General features: G+C 49.0%; 1 protein-coding gene across 2 annotated transcripts; it reads right to left on the minus strand.

Annotated features, from left to right (window-relative positions):
* Positions 1–315: 315 nt before the first annotated feature.
* On the minus strand, positions 316–21,245 carry Mov10 (Mov10 RNA helicase). Of its 2 annotated transcripts, none has more exons than XM_076933058.1 (21): positions 20,835–21,245; positions 20,421–20,603; positions 9,991–10,194; positions 9,490–9,725; positions 9,114–9,375; positions 7,967–8,101; positions 7,591–7,759; positions 6,482–6,636; positions 5,871–6,047; positions 5,602–5,749; positions 5,146–5,304; positions 4,830–4,933; positions 4,566–4,663; positions 4,261–4,477; positions 2,734–2,851; positions 2,424–2,615; positions 2,222–2,296; positions 1,321–1,446; positions 1,155–1,243; positions 783–904; positions 316–701 (listed from the first exon to the last, which is right to left on the minus strand). In XM_076933058.1, exons 2-21 carry the CDS (start codon positions 20,555–20,557, stop codon positions 610–612), a joined length of 3,015 nt encoding a protein of 1,004 aa, XP_076789173.1. In that variant the 5' UTR covers positions 20,558–20,603; positions 20,835–21,245; the 3' UTR covers positions 316–609. The 2 variants fall into 2 exon arrangements, with proteins under 2 accessions (XP_076789173.1, XP_076789172.1); XM_076933057.1 differs by having other exon boundaries at positions 20,736–20,844.
* Positions 21,246–22,811: the final 1,566 nt, after the last annotated feature.

Consider the following 22,811-nt stretch of genomic DNA (forward strand, 5'->3'; position numbering starts at 1 on the left):
CATTTCCAAGTTGCTGGCTAGGCTGGGCCCTTGTCTGCAGAGGCAGGGCTGGGGGCGGAGGCAACAAGGGACAGGGTGGAGTCTAGAGTAAAGGATGAGGTCATGTTTGGCTGACTGCCTGGGTGGGTGAGGGGAGTGGTCTGTACTATTGGCTAAACATAGAAGCCTGTGGGTGGCTTCCTTGTCCACTGGGTTTCCTCCCCTTGAAGCAGCTATGAAGGGGCGTGGCTCTGGGCAGATACCCTCCTGGAGGGTCATCTTGGGGGCACAGGAAGCAAGACCAAGCTGATGAGACATAAGCAAGAGGCTTTTGCATAGAACAGCATTTTGTTTGTCTTAGAGCAGCTCAGCGGTAGAGCGCCTGCCTAGCATATTTGAGGCTCTGGGGTTCAATCCCCAGAAAGGAGAAGGTACAAAAGCTTTCTTCCGTCCCCTTCCTCCAAGTTTTAGCAGCTTGGGTTGTCTTCCCTAGCAGAGGAAGGGGTGGAATGGTCTGGGCTGTAAACTTCTCGGCCTTCCCATCTCGTGCAGAGACAGGTGGGCTGGGTTCTGGGTCAGGGATAGGCAGCAATAAGGCTTGGCTGGTGTGAGAAGGCGGGCGCGGTGCCCTCAGAGCTCATTTCTCCACTCTGGCTCCACTTGTAAGGGCAGGCACCCTTCACCCTCCCGCTCCTGGGGGAGATTCTGGTGATGGCGGGGCCCTAGGGAAGAAAAAGACATACTTGTTTATCCTGACCTCTTCCCACACTTCACCTGCCTGGCCCACCAAGGCCCATCCATACCTGAGGTAGAGGGGCTGAGTTTGCTCAGACCTTGGAGCAAGTCCTGTCCCTGCTGCAGATCCAGTTTGGCAGGAAAGGGGCATCCGGTATATCCCCCGTTTTCTTTACAGAACTCCAGGAATCTGTGGGGTACAGAACATTGGCATCCATGGGAAGCTGTGCTGAGGGGCGGAGTCTGGAGGCAAACGCTCAGCACTGCTAACATCTGAGGCAGAGTGGCTCCACTTCACATTAATACAGGGCGGGCATTGCGAACACCAGCAGACCGGACGACTAGGGGTAGTAGTGAGGCAGTGCTTAGCACGGACACACCTGCCCTAGACTGGGGCTCAGTGGTCACTAAGAGCAACTGTGGGGGCTGGGAATGCTTACGTTTTCCAGTCCGGGTCGTGGCCTAGGAGGAGGGGATTGCCCACTACGATGAGCAAAGCCTTGGCCCGGGTCACAGCAACATTGAACCTCTGGAAGGAAGAAGTGGTGATGTCATCGAAGGGACAGGCCCTGTGGAAGGATTCACGCCACCCGCAAGCCTGCAAACCTTGGGGTTCTTAAGGAAACCGAGGTTAAAGTCTAGGTCCAGCTGGACAAAGCTCTGGCTGCTTCGGACGGTGGAGATGAGGATGACACTGCGTTCTTGCCCTTGGAACTCTTCCACAGAGCCCACCTAGAGTGCAGAGGCAGGGCTTTAGAGCAGGTACGCCTAAGAGGAATCACTGTGACAGACCTGTTCTAGGGGACAAAGCTGCCAGGGAGATACAGATGAGTCAGCGGGTACTTGGAGATGAGTGAGAGGATCTCAGATCCCAGAAGAGGACGGGAGGCCTGCTGTGGGGGCCTGAAGGGCAGAGCCAGTTATAGGGTGGGGGGCCTGGAAACTGTTCAAAGCAAAGCAAACGGCATTGCAAAAAACGAACTGAGCAGAGAGAGTTCTCATCCCCAGAGACAGCCACCAATTTGGTCAGAATTTCCAAGGGAGAGGCCTGTAAACCATAAAGTGGCAGCTTTCAACCCTGGCTCCACACATCAGAATCACTTGTGGATGTTTTTAAAAAACCAAAACAATAACAAAACCCCCACCAGTGCCATGGCTCTGCATCCTAATTGACTGGGTGGGATCTAAGAAGTGGCATTATTAAACTTCTCTAAGTGGTTTTAATCTGAATCGCTGTAGAGCCGAACAGTTAAAGTTCGAAACCTTATCACATGACAGGTGTTATCACATGACAGGTGGGGTTGGTCTAGGGAGTTTGGACTTTATTCTTAGGCCAGAGGCCACACACCTGACTGATAAGATAGACACAGGTGCTTGTTAAACAGGCAGGCGGCCAGGTTCCACCTCAGAACTACCTGGGGGAAACCCTAGTTCCAATCTGAGTAAACAGGGTGGGACGGGACACAGCACAGGCAGAGATAAGAGGCACTCGAGGGAGTTCTCTTACTTTCAAGTCTTTGATGTCATCCAGTCCTCGAAGTTCTCGGTCAAGTTTTGTGATGCAGTAACGGATTTTTTCTACCTGGAGGGAGGGAGAGGTGCCCTTCTCCATGCCTTCACTCTCACACAAGAGGGAGGCAGAGGCAGGCAGCTGGCCAGGGTGCTGGAGAGTAAAGAGGTAAGTCCTAAGCTTGGACTGAGGGCCTGACCTGCTTCCGGTACGGGGAGATGACGCCCACACTTCGGGGGCTCAGGCGGGCTTTACCCTTCTTGGAGGAAGGGGCCAGGAGCTGCTTCAGGTATGACGTCACTGTAGCGGCCTCCTCAGGGTTGAAGAAGGATGGGCTATTGCCCTCCCGCTCGTCTTTGCCCATTACACCATGGAAGATGATGGGGAAGCCCTGGACACCATGAAATGAGAGAAAACCTTCAGGCTCATCTCCCTGCCTCCCACCGTCCAAGCCAGCTATGGAATCAGAGGTTTTTGGGAAGAGGGAGCCCTGCCCTGCTAGGCCTCACCTGTTGAGGTAGCCCCTCCCAGCGGCAGAACCTTTCCCGATCCACCACATCTGCGCAGGCCTGCAGCTCTCCATCATAGTACAGCTGGTTAGGGATGTCCAGGATGGTGGGATGAGACCTAGGAGGCAGGAGGAGAAAGAGCGAGATCAAAGACCTCTCAGGGAGCTCCGTGTCACGTGCTCCCCACGCCAGCCCCTTGCCCTCCAGCCATGCCCAGTAACACTCATCAATGTCTGCTGCCAGGTGCTGCAAACCGCAGAAAGCAGAGCCAAATTAGGCTCCAATAAGCAGCCAGGCCAGGGCTCTCACTCACCAGCCAAATTCCTCTTAAAAAACCAGAAATTAGGACTCATTCTCAGGTTTAAGTTTACCAAACAAAGATAGTCCAGAAAACAAAATTATCATCCATCATCACTGTTTAATTACATTACACCCCGAAAACTATTAAGTATGGACACAAAAGCACCTACAGAACTCCTACAATTATCGTTAAGTGGCGTGGGCAGTCGTGCTATGCCATGAGTGTGGGGGTCAGAGGTCAACCTTGAGGAGTCAGTTCTCTCCTTCCATCTGTACTGGGTTCACCGGTTTGGGAAATCCAACTTGGGTTGCTAGGTACGTATAGCTGTTCTTTTACCCATCCATCTTAACCCTGCCTTTTTGAGACCGTGTCTTACAGTGTAGCCCAGTCTAGCCCTAAACTCTCAATCCTCCTGTCTTGCTCGCTCAACCTCCAAATGCTGGGATTGCAGGCATGCGCAGCCACTGTCCAGTTTTCATTTATCAGACTCTTAAAAGATTTTTAATATTTTTAATTATGTGTATGTGTGTGTGCGTTGTGACCAAGGAGGCCAAGGGTCACATCCTCTGGGGGCTGGAGGTATGAGGCTAAGCCACCTGACGTGGGTACTGAACACAGGTTCTCTGTAAAACTCTTAACTGCTGAGCATTCTCCAGTCCCACATTTACCAGACTCACACCGATGGTCTACAACCCACCTAAGCACTGATGCCTAAACTCACTCCAAGTCCGTAAGGTGGTGAGGGTGGTATGCACCTACAGTCCTAACTACTCAGGGGCTTAAGGCAGGATTGCTTGAGCCAAGAGTCAAGCTCAGCCTCGGCAATACAAACAGAGGCTGTCTCAAAGGCAAGAGGAGAGTTGGGGATGCACATTAGACACTTGAAAGCAACACGTAAGGTGCTGTGCTCAGATCCTAGCACCAACCAAAAAATAACAATCACAAAGATAAAGGCCTCAGCTGTATATGTAATTCAACCAACAATGCTTTTAAGGAAAGCTACATGTTCCCTGCCTTCCTCATTTGTGGGATTGCATAGAAATCAGAGAGCCATCAAGACATTTTCTGGTCTGATGACCTTCAATATACAGACAGACCATTGGTCCAAAAACCTGCAAAGTCCTAAAACAAGCAGCTGTAAAGGGGGCTACAAAGAGACGCCCCTCTTCCAGCTGACAGCCACAGTGACAACATGAGATGAGCAGCAGAGGAGGGGGCAGTGATACCTGTAGTTTCGCAGCAGTTTGGTGATGAACTGGGGGTCATAGCCATTGGGGCCCTTCTTATACAAGGAGTTGTAGGTGAGTAGGCGTTCTAGCAGAGAGTAGCCGAGTCCATGCTTCTGGGCTAGTGGTGACCGAAGCACAGGCCCCAGCTGCCGAGGGTCTCCTGCCAGCACCAGCTGCCCTCCAGGATTGCCTGTTTCCTTGACATCCATCAGTCCTGGGAGGCAGGGGGAGAAAGGTTAAATGGTGGGATTACCAAATCGGTGTGGGGTGCTGTACCTGTAACCCATCCTGAGCCCCCTCACCTGCTAAGGCCACCAGACTCTCAGGCTCCATGCAGTGGCCAGCCTCATCGATGAAGATGTGTGTGAAGTGATCGATGGGAAACTGGGCTGACACCAACCTGGGAGTGTCAGGCCAAGCAGGGGTCATTCCTAGGCACCCAACTACCATACCTGAACTCTGGCCCTTCCGTTCACCCTGCCCTCAGGGACCTTTCCTCTTTCCCTAGCCCTACGACCCATTACTTTTCCTAGCACTTAAACACATAAATCCTATACCTTCCTTACCTGCTGGCAGTGATGAGGGTGGTAATTAAGACCCGATACTGCTGCAGGTGCTTCTTGGCAGGATACACATATTCTCCCTTCTTAGCATCCCAGTTACAGCAGGTCTATGGGTTATGAAAGCATCAGAAATCAGCCTGGCTCTTCCCTTCCTCACGTCTCCCCTTGGCTCTGGACCACTTATTTACCTGTTTCCCTCCTTTTGTAGACAAGGAGACTGAAGTCCTGACCCACCCAAAGTCACACAGCAAGTCTTTAAGTGCTCTGAGAGCCTCCCAAGCATCCACTGTCCCTTGGCCCTCTGTACTTCCTTACATACCTTAATGTCCTCAGGTACCATTCGGATGTCCCTGCTGGGGGCCAGGAGACGGTAGATGGAGCTGGGCAAGTGGACCCGGAGCCGCTGACAGAGGAGGTCAGCCCCTGAGTTGGATGGAGTGCAGGCCAGGATGTGGGCTTTGGGCAAGTGCTTCACTACCTGAGACAAAAAGATAGTCTGGGCAGGTGTGTTCTGTGACAGGGGGCTGAGACTGCATTTGCCTCCCAGACGCCTGCTAGTTCTGATCACACCTTGGTGCTGGGTATCAATAAATTCATGTCTGCATATTTACATACCAACACTCAACAGGCACAATGACTCTTAACTCCCTACTTCCTCTTTGAATGACTGTTCAAGTATAGGAACATTCAGGTCCCTGGAGGCAATATAATTGCAGACATATGCTGGGGGGCTGCCTGAGTCAGTACAGGCCTTGGGGTTACGTTTCAGCCTCACCTGCTTGATGGCCTCCACTAATGTGACAGTCTTGCCGGTACCTGGAGGCCCAAAGATGATGTAGGGGGCAGGCCGGGTGGTGCCCCTCACAATGTGCTTCATGGCCTGCAGCTGCTCAGGGTTCGATTCCAGACTCCGATCATACAGCCTGGAAGGCAAAGGGTCCAGGAATATGAATTTGAAGTCATCCAGTATCCCAAGAGGCTTTGAGAATCCATTCCCAATATCCACACCCCAAGTAGCCCCAGGGCCCCTGCCCACAGTCTCACTTGAACTTCACATCTGAGGGCAGCAGCGAGACCCCACGGGAGGCCACAGGAAAAAGCATGGGCCATAGCACCCAGCGCCCCGTCAACTCTAGGGCCCGATGCTGGACCCGAAGAGGCTGGCGGTTGAAGGTAAAGTTCACCTTGAAGGTCAGCCCATCCACAAATCGGCTCAGGAGGCTTTGGGCAAAGAATTAAGTGGGAGAGTTGTAGTTAGGTGGAGTGGGTAGTAAGAAGTCAGCACCAGACAGTGGTGGTGCACACCTTTAATCCCAGCACTTGGGAGGCAGAGGGAGGCGGATTTCTGAGTTTAAGGCCAGCCTGGTCTACAGAGTGAGTTCCAGGACAGCCAGGACTACACAGAGAAACCCTGTCTCGAAAAAACAAAAACAAACAAACAAAAGAAATCACCACTCTCTCTACCTCCCACCATTCCACTCCCTCCCCCTTCCCAAAGAGTCCTTACAAAGGTCTCTGGAGAGGAAGCCATTCACACAGCTTGTGAACCCTGTGCCCAGGGTTCTAGTCCTCTCTGAAAGCAAGACCTCCTATCCTATGCCCAGGACTTAGAAGCCTTGAGGTTGCTTTGGTGATTTGGTTCTCCCAACACTTACCTAGGAGAAAAGCTCAGCTTGACACGGTCCAGTTCCACCTTGTGCACAAAACCCTTGTAGGTGACAGGGTCCTCCTGGTTGGTCTCAGAGGACAAAAGGGCAAAAAGATGGTCACCCCGCAGCACTGAGGGACGGCTCTCTGTCACACCAGGAACCTGCAGGGTATGAACAAAAGCAAGCTTTCCCATCCAATGGGTGACCACTGGAGGGCCTTAGCCCCAGGCTCTGGCCTCATAGCCCCAGTTCATCCCAGCTTCCCTCTCCTTCAAGTCAAAGGAAGAATCGGGGAAAGGTCCAGAGGCTGCTAGAGGCATCTAGACTAGGAATCCAAGAACCCCAGGGTAGGATCTTAAGATGCTGCCAATGTCCCCAGTCCAGCTAGCTGCTTTTTGGCCAGTTCAATTCCAGTTTTGCCTTTAGCACCTTGGTGCAAACTCCGTCTTGTAATAACCTTTCCCTCATCATCTTAGCTGTCTCCCTTCCCACCTGTGCATCATTCATTCTCATGAGTAAGTAAGTCTGAGTTTGTGTGTATATGTGAGGGCAGGTGAGATGACTCAGTGGGTAAGGGTGCCTGCTGCTAAGCTTGACAACTTGAGTTCGATCCCTGGGACCTACATAGTGGAAAGAGAAAAATGACTCCTGAAAACTGTCCTTTGACCTCCACACACATGCTATGTATGTTGTACACACACACACATAAATAAATAAGATTTCAAAAACCAAAAAGTAAACATTTGAAAGGGGTCTCAGAATTATCTATTAAAGCTGAGAAAACAAGGGACTCATCAATGTCACACAGCTGGTGGCAAAAATATAGATTATAAAATTCTACTACCCAGATGAACTGGGTATGGTGGGCCATGCCTATAACTGCAGCACTGGGGTGGTAGACACAAGAGGACTAGCCTGGGTTACATGGGACCCTGCCTAAAATAAAGTAGAAAGAAAACACACTGCCCTGTTCTGGCATGTTTTGGGGAACAGGAATCTTACCCTCTGAAATAGGAAGCATTTTTATGTTTGTTGGGCTGTCCTGTTTACACTGTCACCTCCTTCAAGCTGACTGGCATGGGCCCACCCTTCCCACAGCAGGTCTGAGCCCTAACCTCCAGCGTAAGCAGCCTGGGATTCTGGTCCACAGGGTCCCAGGTCATGGGTACCGACTCCAGGTCATAGTGCCGGATGTCATGCTCCATCTGCAGCTCCTCCAGGTGCAGCAGCAGCCGGAGCTTCGCCTCATAGTTCCTGGATTTCAGGGTTGTCTCCAACTGGGCTCTGGTAAGGATGGCTGAGTTGTAGCAGGATCATGGTGGGTCAGACACCCCCCCCCCCCCCCGCTCTGGGGTTCTCCTTTCATTCATACCCACTGAACATGCTGTGGGTGCCAAGGACTGTTCAAGGTAAACTAATGAGTGAGCACAGACAGGGAGAAACCAGCAGAGAGAGGAAGGCAGGGAGAACCACACAAGGGCTGGCACTTACTTGATCTCCGCGACCTCCTTTGGGGAAGTGAAGATACTTGGTCCCTGAAGAAGGGTAGGGAGCAGCTGTCGGAGGCGGATGGGTGGGTAATAGGTCCCCAGGGCCAAACTTAGCTCTAGTTCATAGCCTTTGGCTCTATGGGATGAAAGAAAGCATGTCCTAAACACAGAAACACCTCATCTTCAAAGACTCTGGAAATGTCCCCATGGAGCTTGCAGGAAACGTTTCTACCACGACTTCTGTGGTGTGGTCAGCAGCCATCTAGGAATGCAGTACTCCCTAGCTCATGCAGCTGCTTGGTCCAAGGTTAGACCACTCTTTTTTTCGTAAAGCCTAATACTTGGAATATTTAAAAGAAATATTTTGTAAGCTGGGGGTGGTGGCACAGGACAGCACTTAGCAGTGGAAAAGAATACAAAAGGTTTATGAGTTGCAGGATAGCCTGGGCTACACAGCCTGGCTCTCAAAAATACACAAATATAAGCAATATATGATCTTTTGAAGAAACAACACTAAAGCCATATATTTCAAATTAAGTAACATTCTTACCATTCTGGGACAGTCAACTTTAACTTTTTGGTATATAATCTTTCAGACATCTTTTCTTTCTTCCTGTCTTTTTTTTTTTTTTTTTTTCCTGAGAAAGGTTATTATACAGCACAGGCTGGCTTCAAACTCAATCAGTAGCCAGGGTTGACCTCAATTCCTGCTTTCCAGTTCCTAGTGGTGGAGTTACAAGCACGCATCCATTGTGGTGCTGGGGACATAATCCGGGGCCACACACATGCTGTCAATTTGTATGTATATAAATATATACATATATTTAACAAAAGGAACATATAACTATAAACACCTAACTACATGGTTTGCATTTGCTACTCATTATTTTAAAATGCTTATCCTTCTATGAATGTGTGTATGGAGAAAGTGCCAGAGCCCCTGGAAAAGGTCCATAACACACTGCCATTTCCCTACCCAGTGTGAACTTAAGAGTCTTCACACTATGCTGGGATCTGCTACTCTCATGCAGCTTGCTCCTCTGATATAAAAGGCACAAGACCCAGAGGAGGGAGTAATCTACAGATGGGGAAGGGGCTCTGTCTCCTGGTTCAGTCTTCCCAAGTGCCCATGCATCACATCTAGTTACCGGTCCGGCCTCTCTCCTTCCTCGATGCGGTTGGTCAACACAGGGTTTCTAGTGAGCCGAGGGGGGCGTTTGAAGGGAGTTGTGGGTTTCAACTGTGCAGCCAGGGGACTGTGGGCAACGGCAGCCAGGAAACGGGCAATGTAGAAAGTTTCTGCTCCTTCTGATCCTGACTCTCCGGGTCCCAGCAGTTCCCAGAGGACAGTGGCTGGGAAGTAACCCACAATGCTGGTCTTACAGTAGACATGGAGTTCATAGCTTTCACCTGAAAAAAGGTAGCTGAGTGAAGCAGCAACCCGACCTAGCACCCCCACCACAAGGAAGGAGCTCACTGGACAGAGACCACCAGAGGCCTACCGCCCCGCAGAAGACCATTCACCTGGGCCCAGTGGGCAGGGCAGGTCCTGTTCTCCATGGTAGAAGACAAACTGGGGCGTCCAGCACAGTGGGAATAGATGAGTGAGGGTGACAGGCTTGGTTCCTCCGTTCCGAAGCCGTAGCGTTAGGACCTCCTTGCGGTTCAGATCCAGGCGGATTAGGAGCTGCCCGTCTCGGGCTTCATGGGGACCCTGGACCTCCACATCTACCCCATGCTTCCCATGAAGATACTCAGCCCTGGGGAGAGTGGGAGGCAAGGGGGTATGGTAAGGGAGGAGCTTGGACTGAAATCGCTTCAGGGAAGGTTTTAGGCTTAGGAACTTGGTCAAGTGTCAGATGTGTCTGGAAACTACCTCTACCATAGATTTATTTCCTGCCTCTCTTCCTCCCTTGAGGGGGTGGGGGTTTACCCTAGCCCAAGGAAAGGCATTGTTTTTTAAGCCAGATATCCCATTCCCTTGCCCTCCCTGCCCCCTCACAGGGCACACACACACTCACACACCTGTCGTGAAAGACCCTGGCCAACAGGGATCTGTGTTGTTTGCTGATGTTCGATCCCGGCTTTATTTGCCTCTTTTCTGGTAGCTGCACATCAGCCCAGCGGTCTAGTTTGAAGAACCTGACCCGAGTCTTGGTGACGAAGGCCAGATTGGCAATCTTCATTCCATACAGCATGGAGGAGAAGCCAGGGGCAGGGGTCCCATAGCTGCCAGAAGCAGAGGATACTGGGAAGTGAAGGAAGGCTGTGGAGAGGGTGCTGGGGAAGGCCTGAGGGCTGCTTTGTGCAGGGACACAACAGCCCTGCTTCCAGGCAGGATGGGACTCATGGCAGAGACTCTGGCTAGGGATGGTAGGAAGTTTTAACAACTTAAAGCAAGGCATTGGGGCTTTCCAACACAAAATAATCAGCTTAACAGCACCGTGGAGAAAAGCTCAACACTGGGCTGTTGGCTGGGAAGACTGAGGGAAGACAGAGAGAAAAACAGATTTTTTTTTTTTTTAAACGGGGAACTATTTTTGGGACAAAAAAAAAAAAGTGCAGTGAAAAGAGCTAAGGCTCAGGGGAAGCTGAAAAAGACGGCTCATAGGAAGGGACAGGGCCCAGACTGTGGGGAGGGCTGAGAAAGGGGCCAGAGAGAGCAGAGATGTCCAGAGTGTGGGCAAGGTAGCGGATCGGACAGCAGTTTCCACCGGAAGTCAAAGGGTGCAGGTGGAACCAAGCAGGAAGGGAAAGGATCCTTCTCCCGAGAGCAATTAGCCTGGCTTTGTGCCTAGAGAGGTGAAGACAGGAAAAGTGGTCAGCAGGACAGCCTCCCGGCTCAGCACACGGAGTTCAGTGTAATCTACTCCACACACACTGAGGGAGGCATGTTAGGTGCCAGGCACTGCACTTGCAGCTGGGTGGACCTAGATCCAGGCCTTGAGGAACACTCAGAGAGCACCCCATATGGTCCAGCATAGTGATGGTGCCTACTTGCTGAGACTGCCTGGAGCAGCTCACTAGCCCAAGCCAGGGCACTGAGGACTGTCGGGTAGGGGCAGGTCTCTGAGGAATGAGTGGGCATCACTTGGGCAAAGGCAGCATAAGCTGAGCAAACTGATGGGCAGGTACAACGGGGCCGTGCATCCAAGCTGCTTCAGCTGGGCCTCGCCATCACACTTCGCTTTCTTCAAATATTGAGATCTATGGAGCTCAGAGCCAAGAGTACTATCTAGCATTTGTGAGGTTTGAGGTTCAAACCTTAGGATCAAAAAAACCAAACAAAACAAAGAAACAAAAAAACCACCCAACTCAAACCAACCCCTACTTTTCACACACACACACACACACACACACACACACACACACACACACACACACACCCTGCCCCCAAAAGAAAAATAAATAAGATGGGGGACTGCCTTAGGCAGTCAGATTTCTGAGTTCGAGGCCAGCCTGGTCTACAGAGTGAGTTCTAGGATAGCCAGGGCTACACAGAGAAACCCTGTCTCGAAAAACCAAAAAAAAAAAGAAGACCTGCCTTAAAGGGGCACCATGAGGTGCACTTGAGGTACTGACATTGTAGGAAACCATTTAGTCCAGTGCTTGGCACAAAGCAGACCTCAGTAAGGGAGAGTAATGGTTAATGTCACATACAGTTGGTTTGTACTACAGTGAAAAGTTCAAAGAAAGGGATGGCAGGAGGTGGCAGAGATGGGCAGAGCCTGACAGTTTTTCATGGTAGGCCAAGGAGCCCAGACTTGACCTTGACTTTCAGCAGCCCTTCACTTCCCCTTCTGGTACCCAGGAGACTGAGGATGGTCCCAAACACATGACATACTTGATGAACAAAGTCAAGATCTGGAGGAGTGATAACCTTCCTCAGTACTTGTCAGGACTGATAGGTTGTTAGTTTATCCTAGCAACTGTGTGGTGATCCTTAGTAACCCATCACTGGGGCTAAATCAGCATGGTCACTTATAAGAGAACTCAGTAAGGTCCTTGTGGCTCAGAACATCTCCCTGTGTCTCTGCCTCTCTCCTTCATCCCTAGAAAGGAGAGCAGTACGATTCAGACAACACTGAAGAGGCTATGATTTCTTTTAAAAGGATGGTAAGTCATTTGAAAGCATGGGGAGAAATGCTTGGTCAACATTAGCTGCTATTGTTAGTGTTTGTATTAGTAGGAAGAGGGGAGGAGCAGTAACAACTTACTTTCAGCCCTTGTCAGAGGCTACCCTGTGGTTACAGAACCACTGCAGTTGGTGGATTTTAAGCAGGGGAGTGGCAAGATCATATGTGCGTTTCAAATCACTCTGGCACCAGGATTGGAGGATGGATATGCTGGAGGCAAGACTGTAGGTAGGGAGACCAGTTAGAAGAAGGCCACTGAAGTTGTCTGGTTAAAAGATACCAAAGGCCTGAATGAGGCAGTGATAGAGACAGAGGAGGGCAGACTGATTGTATTCAAGATGCAAATGAGCAGAATTTGGTGACTGATGAGAGGAAAAAAGAGAGTGGAAAGAAGGAGGCATCTAGAATACCCAGGTCAGGGGCTTCGGTCCTGGGACTGTTGCTGAGGAAGGAGAAGGTAGGTAGCCAGGAGGACCATCACATTTGCATTGGACACATTGGGTTTGAGATGCCTGTGGTCCATCGGCAGCTCTGGTTATGTGAGGCTCGCACCAAAGTCAAGGTCAGAACCTAAAAATACTAGGCAGTCAGTCCCTTGATAGTATTTACAAATCAAGGACTCATGCTTGGGACCTCCCCTGAGAGCTCTAGTAGTCTTCAAATAGCCAAGGCCAACGCAGGCCAACAGTAAGGAAAGACAGAGAAGCCTCGAGAGGGAGAAGAATCATAAGAGAACCTGGTAGAACCAGGCATGGTGGCTCACACCCATAATCTTAGCAGAGGCCAAAGACCACCCCAAATCTGAGGTTACCTTAGTCTGTATAAAAGGTTTCGACTGTCCAGGGATACACAGTAAGATGCACTCTCAAAAACAAACTAGGCTGAGTGTTGTAGCACACACCTTTGATCCCAGTACTTGTGAGGCAGAGGCAGGTGGATCTCTGTGAGTTTGAGGCCAGCCTGACTACATAGTGAGTTCCAGGACAGCTAAAGCTAGACATCACAAACAAACGAACAAACAAACAAACAAACAACAAAGAAAACAGAAGGCTGGTTCTTGCTGTTCATTCTGATAACCTGAGTTCATCCCTGAGAGCTACATACAGATGGTGGGAAGAAAGAGCTGACTCCCAGAGGCTGTCCTGCGACCTCTACACAAGTACACACTAAATACATATGATTTAAAGAGGAATGGAAATGGGATGTTGCTATGGAGGAGTCCACAGTGAAAAGCATGATAGAAAAAGACAGAAGATATGGTGCTATGTATGTAAACTTACTCAGGCATAAGGAGAAACGAAAAGCACTCATTCAGGTGTTAGGACATTTAAGTGAGCCGGCTTGGACATGCAGTGTCAAAGGCCTTCACTCCAAACTCTTGCTGAGGTAGAACACGCATTCAGTTCCTACTTGATAAGTACTCCTAACTCTGTACACACAAACAGGCATCATTCTGTGATAATGCTTTATGGCCATCTTCCTCCTAGTTAGTGGCAGAAAGTACCACAGCTTTAATTTAAATGGTGTAGTCAGTTCCCTGATGACAGAGGCAAGCTGCCCACAGGTTTTGATGTTATAATATCTCTATCTCTCTCTCTCTCTCTCTCTCTCTCTCTCTCTCTCATACACACACACACACACACACACACACACACACACACACACACACACGCACCTTGTCCTTTTAAACAAGACATAGTAGTCTTGGAAGTAGACTTTCTGGGTGGGCCAAAGAGAACAAATAAACTTGTACAACTTGGGTAAAAAGGTAATTTCCATTTGAAGAGAAAAGCTGGCCTCCTACTCATGATTCTACAATCCCATCCTTTCAAATGCTGGATTTATAGGTATATGCCGCCATACCCAGCACAACAGAATCTTCAAAACTGTCTCCTAAACCAGCTGTACAAATTTATGTTCTCATTAGTACGAGTTTCAGAATGCCCTTTTCCTAGTCCCTAATATGGGGGGGGGGGGAATATCCAACCATTGTTTTTTAAAAAATTATTTTGAGATTAGGTCTCTTGTAGCTCAGGCTAGCCTCAAAGTCCTTATCCTCTTGCCCCTACCAAGCACGTGACACATGTCTGGCTAGTTTAAAATTTTTTTATAAAGTATCATATTTAAATTTTTATTTCCTTGGTCAGTTGGATAGCTGACAGGATCTTACTATGTAGCTCTGACTGGCCTTGAACTAGCATAGATTCTCAAGTGAGGAGATTACATCGTACATGAGCTTCACCAAGCTTGTCTTTTACATTGCCTCTGACACCTGCCTGGTCATATCTGTTGTCATTTTTTTTCTAGGCTCTGTTACTCTTGACTGTACTTCTGGCTTTCTCTTCTCTCATGCCTGGTCAATCCCCTCCATAGGCCGGGTTAGCAAACACAGAGCCAACCACTAACAACAGCTCCATGCTGCACAAACCCAGCTAACCCTTAGGTATGTCACACTAATTGTAGTTATAGTGCAAGGTCAGCAACATCCCCTGTACCGGCAGAACTTTGCTGGGAACTTACTGGGTGCTGTGCTAAGTACCAAGGTTACGACTCACTTTTGCAACATTAGCCAGTAGACTGCCCATGCAGAGTCTAGTCACCCATCCAAAAAAATTTCAGCCACTCCCACCTCTGCTCCTCAGCAGGCTTTCCTGACTGCAAACACCCTTAGTCTCCATCACCCTGCCCTGCAAGGGACCTCTGTTGCTCTAATGATAACTAATCAAAAAAAAAAGAAAAAGAAAAAAGAAAAAAGAAAGCCAGCCCAACGTGGTATCTGGTCTGTCTTAAGGAACATCTAGCTTTACCAACTCGGGTTGCAGTTCTTATTAGTGGGTCAAAACCAGGATTGACTTTAAGTTTTAGGATTTCTGAGACAAAGCCTAGCTATGTAGCCTAGCCTGAAACCTGTGTTCTTTCTGCATCTACCTCCCAACCACTGGACTTACAGACATGAGCCATCATGCATGACATCCCAGTACTTTGAGAGCAGAGGCAGGAGGACTATTGCCAGTTTGAGCCCAACCTACATTACACAGACTTAGAGTCTCTTTCATGCATATGCACACGCGAGCACACACAGACACAACACACCAATCAAGAGTCAGTAATAGAACAAAGTACATAGCTATTGTTTCAGGTAGACAGTTGAGTTTTGTTATGTTTTTCGAGACAGGGTTTCTCTGTGTAGCCCTGGCTGCCTTGGAACTTGCTCTGTAGACCAGGCTATCTTTGAACTCAGGGATACCTCTGTCTCTAGAGTGCTGGAATTAAAGGCATGTGCCACCACTGCCTGGTGAGCTGTTTTTTTTTTTTTAAGGCAGACACAGTTTTGTGAAGGCTGCGTGTAGAACTAGGGTACCAAAATAGTGCAGTTTATACTGGGAATAAAGGAGAAGATACCAAACCACGCTCCATGCAAGAAGCCAAGGGTTCTTTCTTTCTTTCTGGTTCAGTTTGCCTTAAAAAAAAATTATTTACATTCCAAATGTTTTCCCCCTTCCTGGTCTCCCCTACCCCCCCAGAGTTCTTGACCCCATTGGTCCTCCCCTTTGCCTCTGAGAGGGTGCTCTTCCCGTATTTTATTTCTATTTTTTTTAAAAGGATGTTTTTACTCTTTTTTTTTTTTGTTTTGTTTTGTTTTTCGAGACAGGGTTACTCTGTGTAGCCCTGGCTATCCTGGAACTCACTCTGTAGACCAGGCTGGCCTCGAACTCAGAAATCCACCTGCCTTTGCCTCCCAAGTGCTGGGATTAAAGGCGTGCGCCACCACCGCCCGGCCTGTATTTTATTTCTAAAACCTTTATTATATCAGTCTTGTTGAATTGCTTTTGATTTTTTTTTTTAAAAAAGGTTTATTTGTTATGTATACACTGTGTTCTGTCTGCATGTACACCTGCAAGCCAGAAGAGGGCATTGGGTCCCATTACAGATGGTTGTGAGCCACCATGTGGTGCTGGGAATTGAACTCAGGACCTCTGAAAGAACAGCCAGTGCTCTTAACCTCTGAGCCATCTCTCTGCCCACTTTTGATTTTTTAAAAAAGATTTATTTTTATTTCATGTGAACAGGTGTTATGCTATATGTATGTCTATGTACCACTTGTGGTGTGCTTGGTGCCTACAGGGAGCAGGAGAGGTTCCCAAAAGGTTCCAGAACTGGAGTTACAGATAGTTGTGTGCTGCCCTGTGGGTTCTGGGAATTGAACACAGGTTTCCAGAGAGAGCCAACAAGTGTTCTTAATCCCCAAGCCACCTCATCAGCCCCTGCTTTTGATGAATAGAAGTTGTTCTTTGAGAATTTGATACATGTATACAATATATTTTGATCATATCCACCCTTACTCCACCTTCCTGAGTTTTCTACCAACACACCTTCCTCTCTGGTTCAAGACCCTTTTTTTCCCTTCTGTATGTGCAGTGTGCAGCAGGGGTGTGCGAGAGGACCACTCTTGGGAATTGGTTCTGTTCTCTGGTTGATTGACCTCTGGTTGTCAGGCTTGGCAGTAAGCACTCTTACCAGCTGAGCTGTCTCCTCAGGCCGCTCCCTCCCTGCCTTAATACGTAATCCATCAAGCCCCCTGTGGTGCCATGCACTGGGACAGGGCTAACCTACCAGCTGCCATTGTCCCAAAGGGGAAAAAAAATCCTTCCTTGTCCAGCAGCCATCAACTTCCAATAAATCATCAGCTAGCAGGAGCCTTATGAACTCCTTCCCCACTGATGCTGAACTTTTGTGGATGCAACACAACCACTGTTGAGTTCATGGGCTGCGTCCAGAAAACAGCATTCCACAGCACCCCTATCTGCCTGCTCTCATACTTTTCTGACCCCACTTTTTTTTTTTTTTTCGAGACAGGGTTTCTCTGTGTAGTCCTGGCTATCCTGGAACTCACTCTGTAGACCATGCTGGCCTCGAACTCAGAAATCCACCTGCCTCTGCCTCCCAAGTGCTGGGATTAAAGGCTGACCCCACTTCTTTGATGGTCCCTGAGCATTGGGTGGCAGGTGCTTTTGATTTTTTGAGACATGGCCCTATATAGCCCAGGCTGGCTTAAAACTTGTTATATACTGAGGGTAACCTTAAATTGTTGATCATCCTGCCCCCTAATGCTCAAAAGCTGGTATTACAGATATGTGTTATTAGGCCAGCCTGTCAATCTCCTATTTTGAAAGGAAGGCTTCCATTGGTAGTACTCAAGAGGTTGAGGCAGGAGATTGTCTGAAGGCTGCCTAGGCAAAAATATTGTCTCAAAATTTAGGCTAATCTGGGCTACACGATGAGTTTCAGGTCAGCCTAGCAGGGCCTTGTTTCACCACCCTGCCCCACCCACCAAGGGCAGGGCGGGGAGACTAACAAAGCAAAATCATTTTCTTCTGTCACCTCTGGTGGGCTCCTGCCTCCTGTTCATTCAATATAAAGTACTTATTCTTCTTAGCCGGAAGGTCCCAAGAACTCCTGAGAAGGGTGACTTGTGCTCGCTCTAGACTATTCTCTTGGAATTCAATTGGATTCTGCAAGCACTTACTGGGCATCTGCTACATACAAACTCTAGGTTGAGGACTGAGAGCTGAGACACAGAACTTCCAAAGCAGGGGACTCTGATGGTGACTGGGAGGACAGGAGTGGAGTTCTAATGAGATGCAGTGTTATCTAGGTGGAAATAGGCTATACCCAAGTAGAAAGAGCAAGCTATGAGAATCTAGAGGAAGAAGCAATTAATCATGGTCTGGGTTTAAAGAATACAGAGTAGAGCAGATGAGATGGCTGAAGGGGGGAACGGAGCTTTGCCATCAAACCTGATGACCAAGTCCAACACACACACACAGAATAGGAGGGACTGGGGATGTAAATCAGTATGTAACAGAGTGTTCACCTAGCACACACAAAGCTAGGTAGAACCCCAGTACTGGAGAAAGCAGGAGTTCAAGGTCACCAAGGTCAATTAGGGATGCAGAAGAACTTGTTAAAAGGGGTGGGGATGAACAGTAAACTATTCAAGTGGAAATCTCTGCTGCTGAGAAGGCTAGAGGGCCATGAGACAACACCTACTACTTCTGCTTTTTGGAGTGACTCTGAGAACATTTTACTCACCATGACTGTCTCTAAAATCCAAGTCAGATATTCCTCCTTGTTTTTTGTTGTTGTTGTTGAATGGGTCTCCTGACAGGATATAAACCCAACACTCTAGGCTTTCTTCCTCCTCTGAGCACTAAAACTTTATCTGTCTTTCAAGGCCAAGGCCAGTGTCGAAGTTTATTTGGGTAAAATACAAGTGCATACAGGCAAAGTTACCTTAGGGCTACAGGTGACAGATGTTGCTCAGTGGTGGAGTGTTTGCTTGCCAACAAGTGCAAAGCCCTGGGTTCAAGCTCCAACACTGAAAAATAAACTGAAAAAACAGGAGCAAAGCCAGCTGTGGTGGGGTGTGCCAGTCATTCTAGCACAAGAGTAGGAGGAAAATCAAATCAGATGTTCAAGGTCAGCCTTGGCTACAAAGTAACTTTCAGTCTAGCTTGAATTACATGAAATCCAGCCTCAAAAGCAAAACAGGATTTGAGAGGTGATGGTTTTGTGCCTGGAGTTGGATTCTGGAGCATCCAAATTAGATGCTCACTCATGTTCAACAGCTCAAAGCTGCCTATAACTTCAGCTCTGCAGAAGCTGACGCCCTCTTCTGACCTCTGTGGGCACTTGCACATATATAGTGCACACATGTGCACATAAAAATAAACCCTAAAAAACCCTACCAAACCCCAACAACAACAACAAAAGATAAAAATCCAACAGTGTATTAGCCAGCCAGGCATGGTGGTTTTGGTCAAATCTGCTATTCCTGTACTTGGGAGCCTGAGGCAGGAGAACCACTTAAGTTTGAAAAGTTGATGCCAGCCTGTGTGGTTATAAACTTGACTAAAACAAATAATAATCCTGATAAATTAGCTTAGTGAGAAACTTCCCGGCTCAGATGATCTGATCAATTTCTTCACCCTCCACTTTCCATATGTAACCTTCTGGTCTGTTTATAGCAAGAATTGCTCTTGGTGTGTGATGTTTCCATTCAGTAAACACCACCCAGGCGTCTGCTATGTATCCCTAGCAGTCCTGGAGTATTTGGAGTGAAGTGCTCTCTTTCCCCTACTTCCAAAGTACTAGACTTGTGCTCAGAGCCACACTGCACTTTGTGGACATAGGTGAACATGTGGGTGGAGACTGTTGACTATCCATCCTGTGGTAAGTGCTCTATACCTTCCTTAATAATTTCCCATACTACTCCTAGCATCATTTCAGCCTGTGGCATACTATAGACTATGCTGTATGCGTATTATACCCTGCTGTTTACTGCATAGTTTTCATCTGTGTGCTCCCACAGTGCCCAGCACAGTGTAGAACATGATACAGATCTTTGCCTCTTTTTCAGAAGCCATTCAACCCCTTTAATGCTCCTTTCAAGACATGTTCATGAATAACAGTAACCTTCTGGTTAACGCGGGCAACCTCTACCTTCTTCCCTAACCTCAAGCCACACGTCCATTATTAATTCTGTCTAAGGCTCGCCCCAAATCATGTAACAGCAGCCGTATCTCACCCATACTAGCATTTTGGTCAGTTGCAACGCAAATCTCTCAAAATCTGTTAAAGCCCAATCCCATTCCCCTGTTTATTAGTGCACCTTTCTACTCATCTCAGCTAAATTGCTTTTTCCATCCAAGGCAGCAGCCTGTTGATAGAAGTGTTTCTGAAGGTGACAGAAGTCTCTTTGATTTTTTTTTACTTGGGTGGTAACAGGAAAAGGAAACCAAATATCTTCAGCTATGGGGAAAAAGGGGCCTCCAGGAGGCTGTCCCTGGCCCTGGGTCTCCATGGAGAAGCCACAGGTGCTAATGGAGGTTTGACTGCCTACGCAGTTTGTGTTCTTTTCTCCCTGAAGCTCCCGGAGATTCTCCCGCCTACCCAGGGCCTCTTCGGCTCTCCCGCAGCGTGGACCCAGCAGGCAGTCTTCCCTCAATAAGGGGGCGGGGATCCCCGCTTAGCCCGCGCCCGCAGCGCCTTCTCTGTGGGGCTCCCCTCCCCCACCACGGAGTCCCGGCCGCTGCGAGCCACGCGTGGTCACCGACCCCTCCCCGCCGGGCCGGGCTGTGCAGAGGCGCGGGCTAGGGGTGGCGCTGGCTGGGCGTGGGCAGGCGCCGGAGGTTTGCTAGGACCGGCCTGGCCTGATCGGCCCGGGGCTGCAGCCCTATGCACCCGCGGCGGGAAGGTGGCCCCACCACCCGGGGCGCTGGTCCCGCGCCTTGGGGTCCGCAGTGGGCCAGCCCGTACCTGGGCTTGAAGTCGTGATTGTAAATCATCCGCAGTCGCTCACGATCTGTCTCCAGGTCCAGTCCGCGTTCGGCCAGGAAACTCTCGAAGCTCTGGCCAGTCTCCCGGAGCTTTCGGCAGCTGAACTTACTGGGCATCCCGGCGGCGGCTGCGGCCCAGGCAGGAGGGTCCGTGGAAATGAAACTGAAAGTCACCGCCGCTGTTTAGAGTTGGCTGGTCTGGGGTGAGGTGCAAAGGGGAAAAGCCCCCTACCTCTGACGTCTGCTCTAGGCAGCTACCTTCTCCCCGCCTGCCTCCCCTCCTCTGTCCTCCTACCTGAGCCTTCCTTTCGGTCTCTTCGTCCTATCCCCTCCCCCTCTTCGCATTAACTCTTTCCTAAGGAGTCTGACCCCTCCCTCAGGGCCCTCCCCTTACCCTAAGCTCCCTCCCCTGGCTGCAAGCCAGAATCGTGGCTATCGCCTGGGGCCCCCTAAACAACCGGGAGGACCTCGGAGCCTCAGCTAAGGGCTACTCCCACGCCCACTCTCCAGAGCCTCAGGACTTAGAAAAGCTGCAAAGGGCAGGGCCTGGGACACGGGGCGGCTGCAGCTGGACTGGGGCCGCTAGTCCAGCACCTCCCCCAGACTGCCAGGGACATAAACCAGTACGGAAGCGAGCGGCACGCCCCCTCCTCCATTTCCCAGCTCTGCCTTTCCAACACAGAGGAAGGCAGAAGTCAAAGTTGGGGGTTGGAGGGAGAGCAAGTGTCTCTAGATAAAGGGGTGTGCTTGTGGGAGAGAGGGACAAGAGCTTCTGCCAAGACCCAGTCCTGCCTTTCCTGGGCCACACAGGCTTCACAATACTTCAAGGTTGGAGATTTTTGCCCTTGAGCTATGTATTTGGGCACTTAATTACACTCGGTTTGTGTTACTCGTCACTACTTACTAGCAGTAAGTCATGATTGCACAGCAGTCAAAAAAACGTTAGCACCCCAAGAGCAAGGCATGTTAGGCAATAAATGGTTAACATCGGCAACAACAGTACCAGGAAAAGAAGAAATAGACCAATATGCTTAGACAAATTAAGGGGTGGGGCTACCATAACAACAAATGTAAAACAAGCTTTCTGCATCTATTTATCCCCTGGAATGAAGTAAAAAACAAACAAACAAACAACCCCACACATACTACAATGAGAAAGACTGAATGTACCAGAGTTCCACATGTATCAAAGTTACTGTTCTCCATAGTGGTTCTTCACAGGTGGCCACACAGTCTAACCCAGGGTAGGGAATGACCTGAATGGGGTCAAGCTCCCTCTTGGTTAAATAACTACCTACTCCTAAACCAACCACCAAGAAGGCCAGGAACAACAGGCTTTAGCAACAAGAGATGCCATGTGATGAGGAATGGAGACCACAGGAATAGGGAAATGGAGCATGGGAAAATTTTACATCCTAGAAATTGATTATGTGAACTAGAGGAGAGAATTGGGAGTAGCCTGATGTTTACCACCTCCAGACCTCCCCATCCCCTTTATTTGACTTCTAAAAACTGCTGTTGCTAGTGGGGCACAGCGGCCCAAGCCTGTAATCCCACTTCTTGGGAGTCTGAGGCAGGACTGCTACTTTGGGTTACACAGTAGAATACCCTCAAAAACAAAAGTGCTGTTCTTTACCATTTCAAAATCCCACAAATATACCTGTCATAAGCACAATAAAAATGCCTTTTAGACACAGAAATAGCTCAGTTAGGAATCCCAAAGCACTCAAGGCTGATAACCAGAATCCAATGACATAATTTACTCAAGATAACCAGACATGTGACTAACTGGAGCACTTTATGGTTCCTGAGTGAGCTATTTCTATGTCTAAAAAAAGGTTGTTTTTGTGTGTTCATCACACTACCACACATTACCAATTCTGACCAGCAAATCTGGCCACCTGAGGACCTCAGCCCTTCTCTGGACCATCTCCTGAACATTCTCAAAACACAGATGGTTGTCTATGTAAAAACTTGGGTATGTTCTGGATGGTGAGTGGCTTTGGTTACAATGTGACCTTTCTACATGTCTTCTTGAAGGCTCTACTTTGAAAGTTACTGTTTTGATACATACAGTTCTAGATGTCTAGAATGGCTGCCCCCTCTCAAAATCAGCTCCGAAATTTCCTGGAGCTTTCATTTCATCTTTCTCTTAAGAACTGGGCTTCCAAGATTGTAGTAAGTCTGAACAGCAGTAGCAGCAGTCTGAAACTTATTGTTAGCTAACTGTATGTGAAATAAATCCCCAGCTTCTCAAGAGGATCCCACCCCCTCCCCCCCAGGGTTTCTTCTTCTAACAGCCTTGGCTGTCCTGGCACTCACTTTGTAAACCAGGCTGGCCTGGAACTCAAAAGATGAGCCTGCCTCTGCC

The sequence above is a fragment of the Arvicanthis niloticus genome, chromosome 4, assembly GCF_011762505.2.
Source record: "Arvicanthis niloticus isolate mArvNil1 chromosome 4, mArvNil1.pat.X, whole genome shotgun sequence".
In the NCBI taxonomy this organism is placed as follows: Eukaryota; Metazoa; Chordata; class Mammalia; order Rodentia; family Muridae; genus Arvicanthis; species Arvicanthis niloticus.

What these genes read in the sequence shown, in the direction of transcription:
- Mov10 (XM_076933057.1), bottom strand. Translation starts at nt 20,785, where the DNA reads ATGCGAAGAGGGGGAGGGGATAGGACGAAGAGACCGAAAGGAAGGCTC. An exon ending in CCAGGCTGCTTACGCTGGAG is followed by an intron (nt 6,637 to 7,590) that starts GTTAGGGCTCAG and finishes CATACCCTGCAG; the next exon opens with GTTCCTGGTGTGACAGAGAG. An exon ending in TAGTGGAGGCCATCAAGCAG is followed by an intron (nt 5,305 to 5,601) that starts GTGAGGCTGAAA and finishes TTTTTGTCTCAG; the next exon opens with GTAGTGAAGCACTTGCCCAA.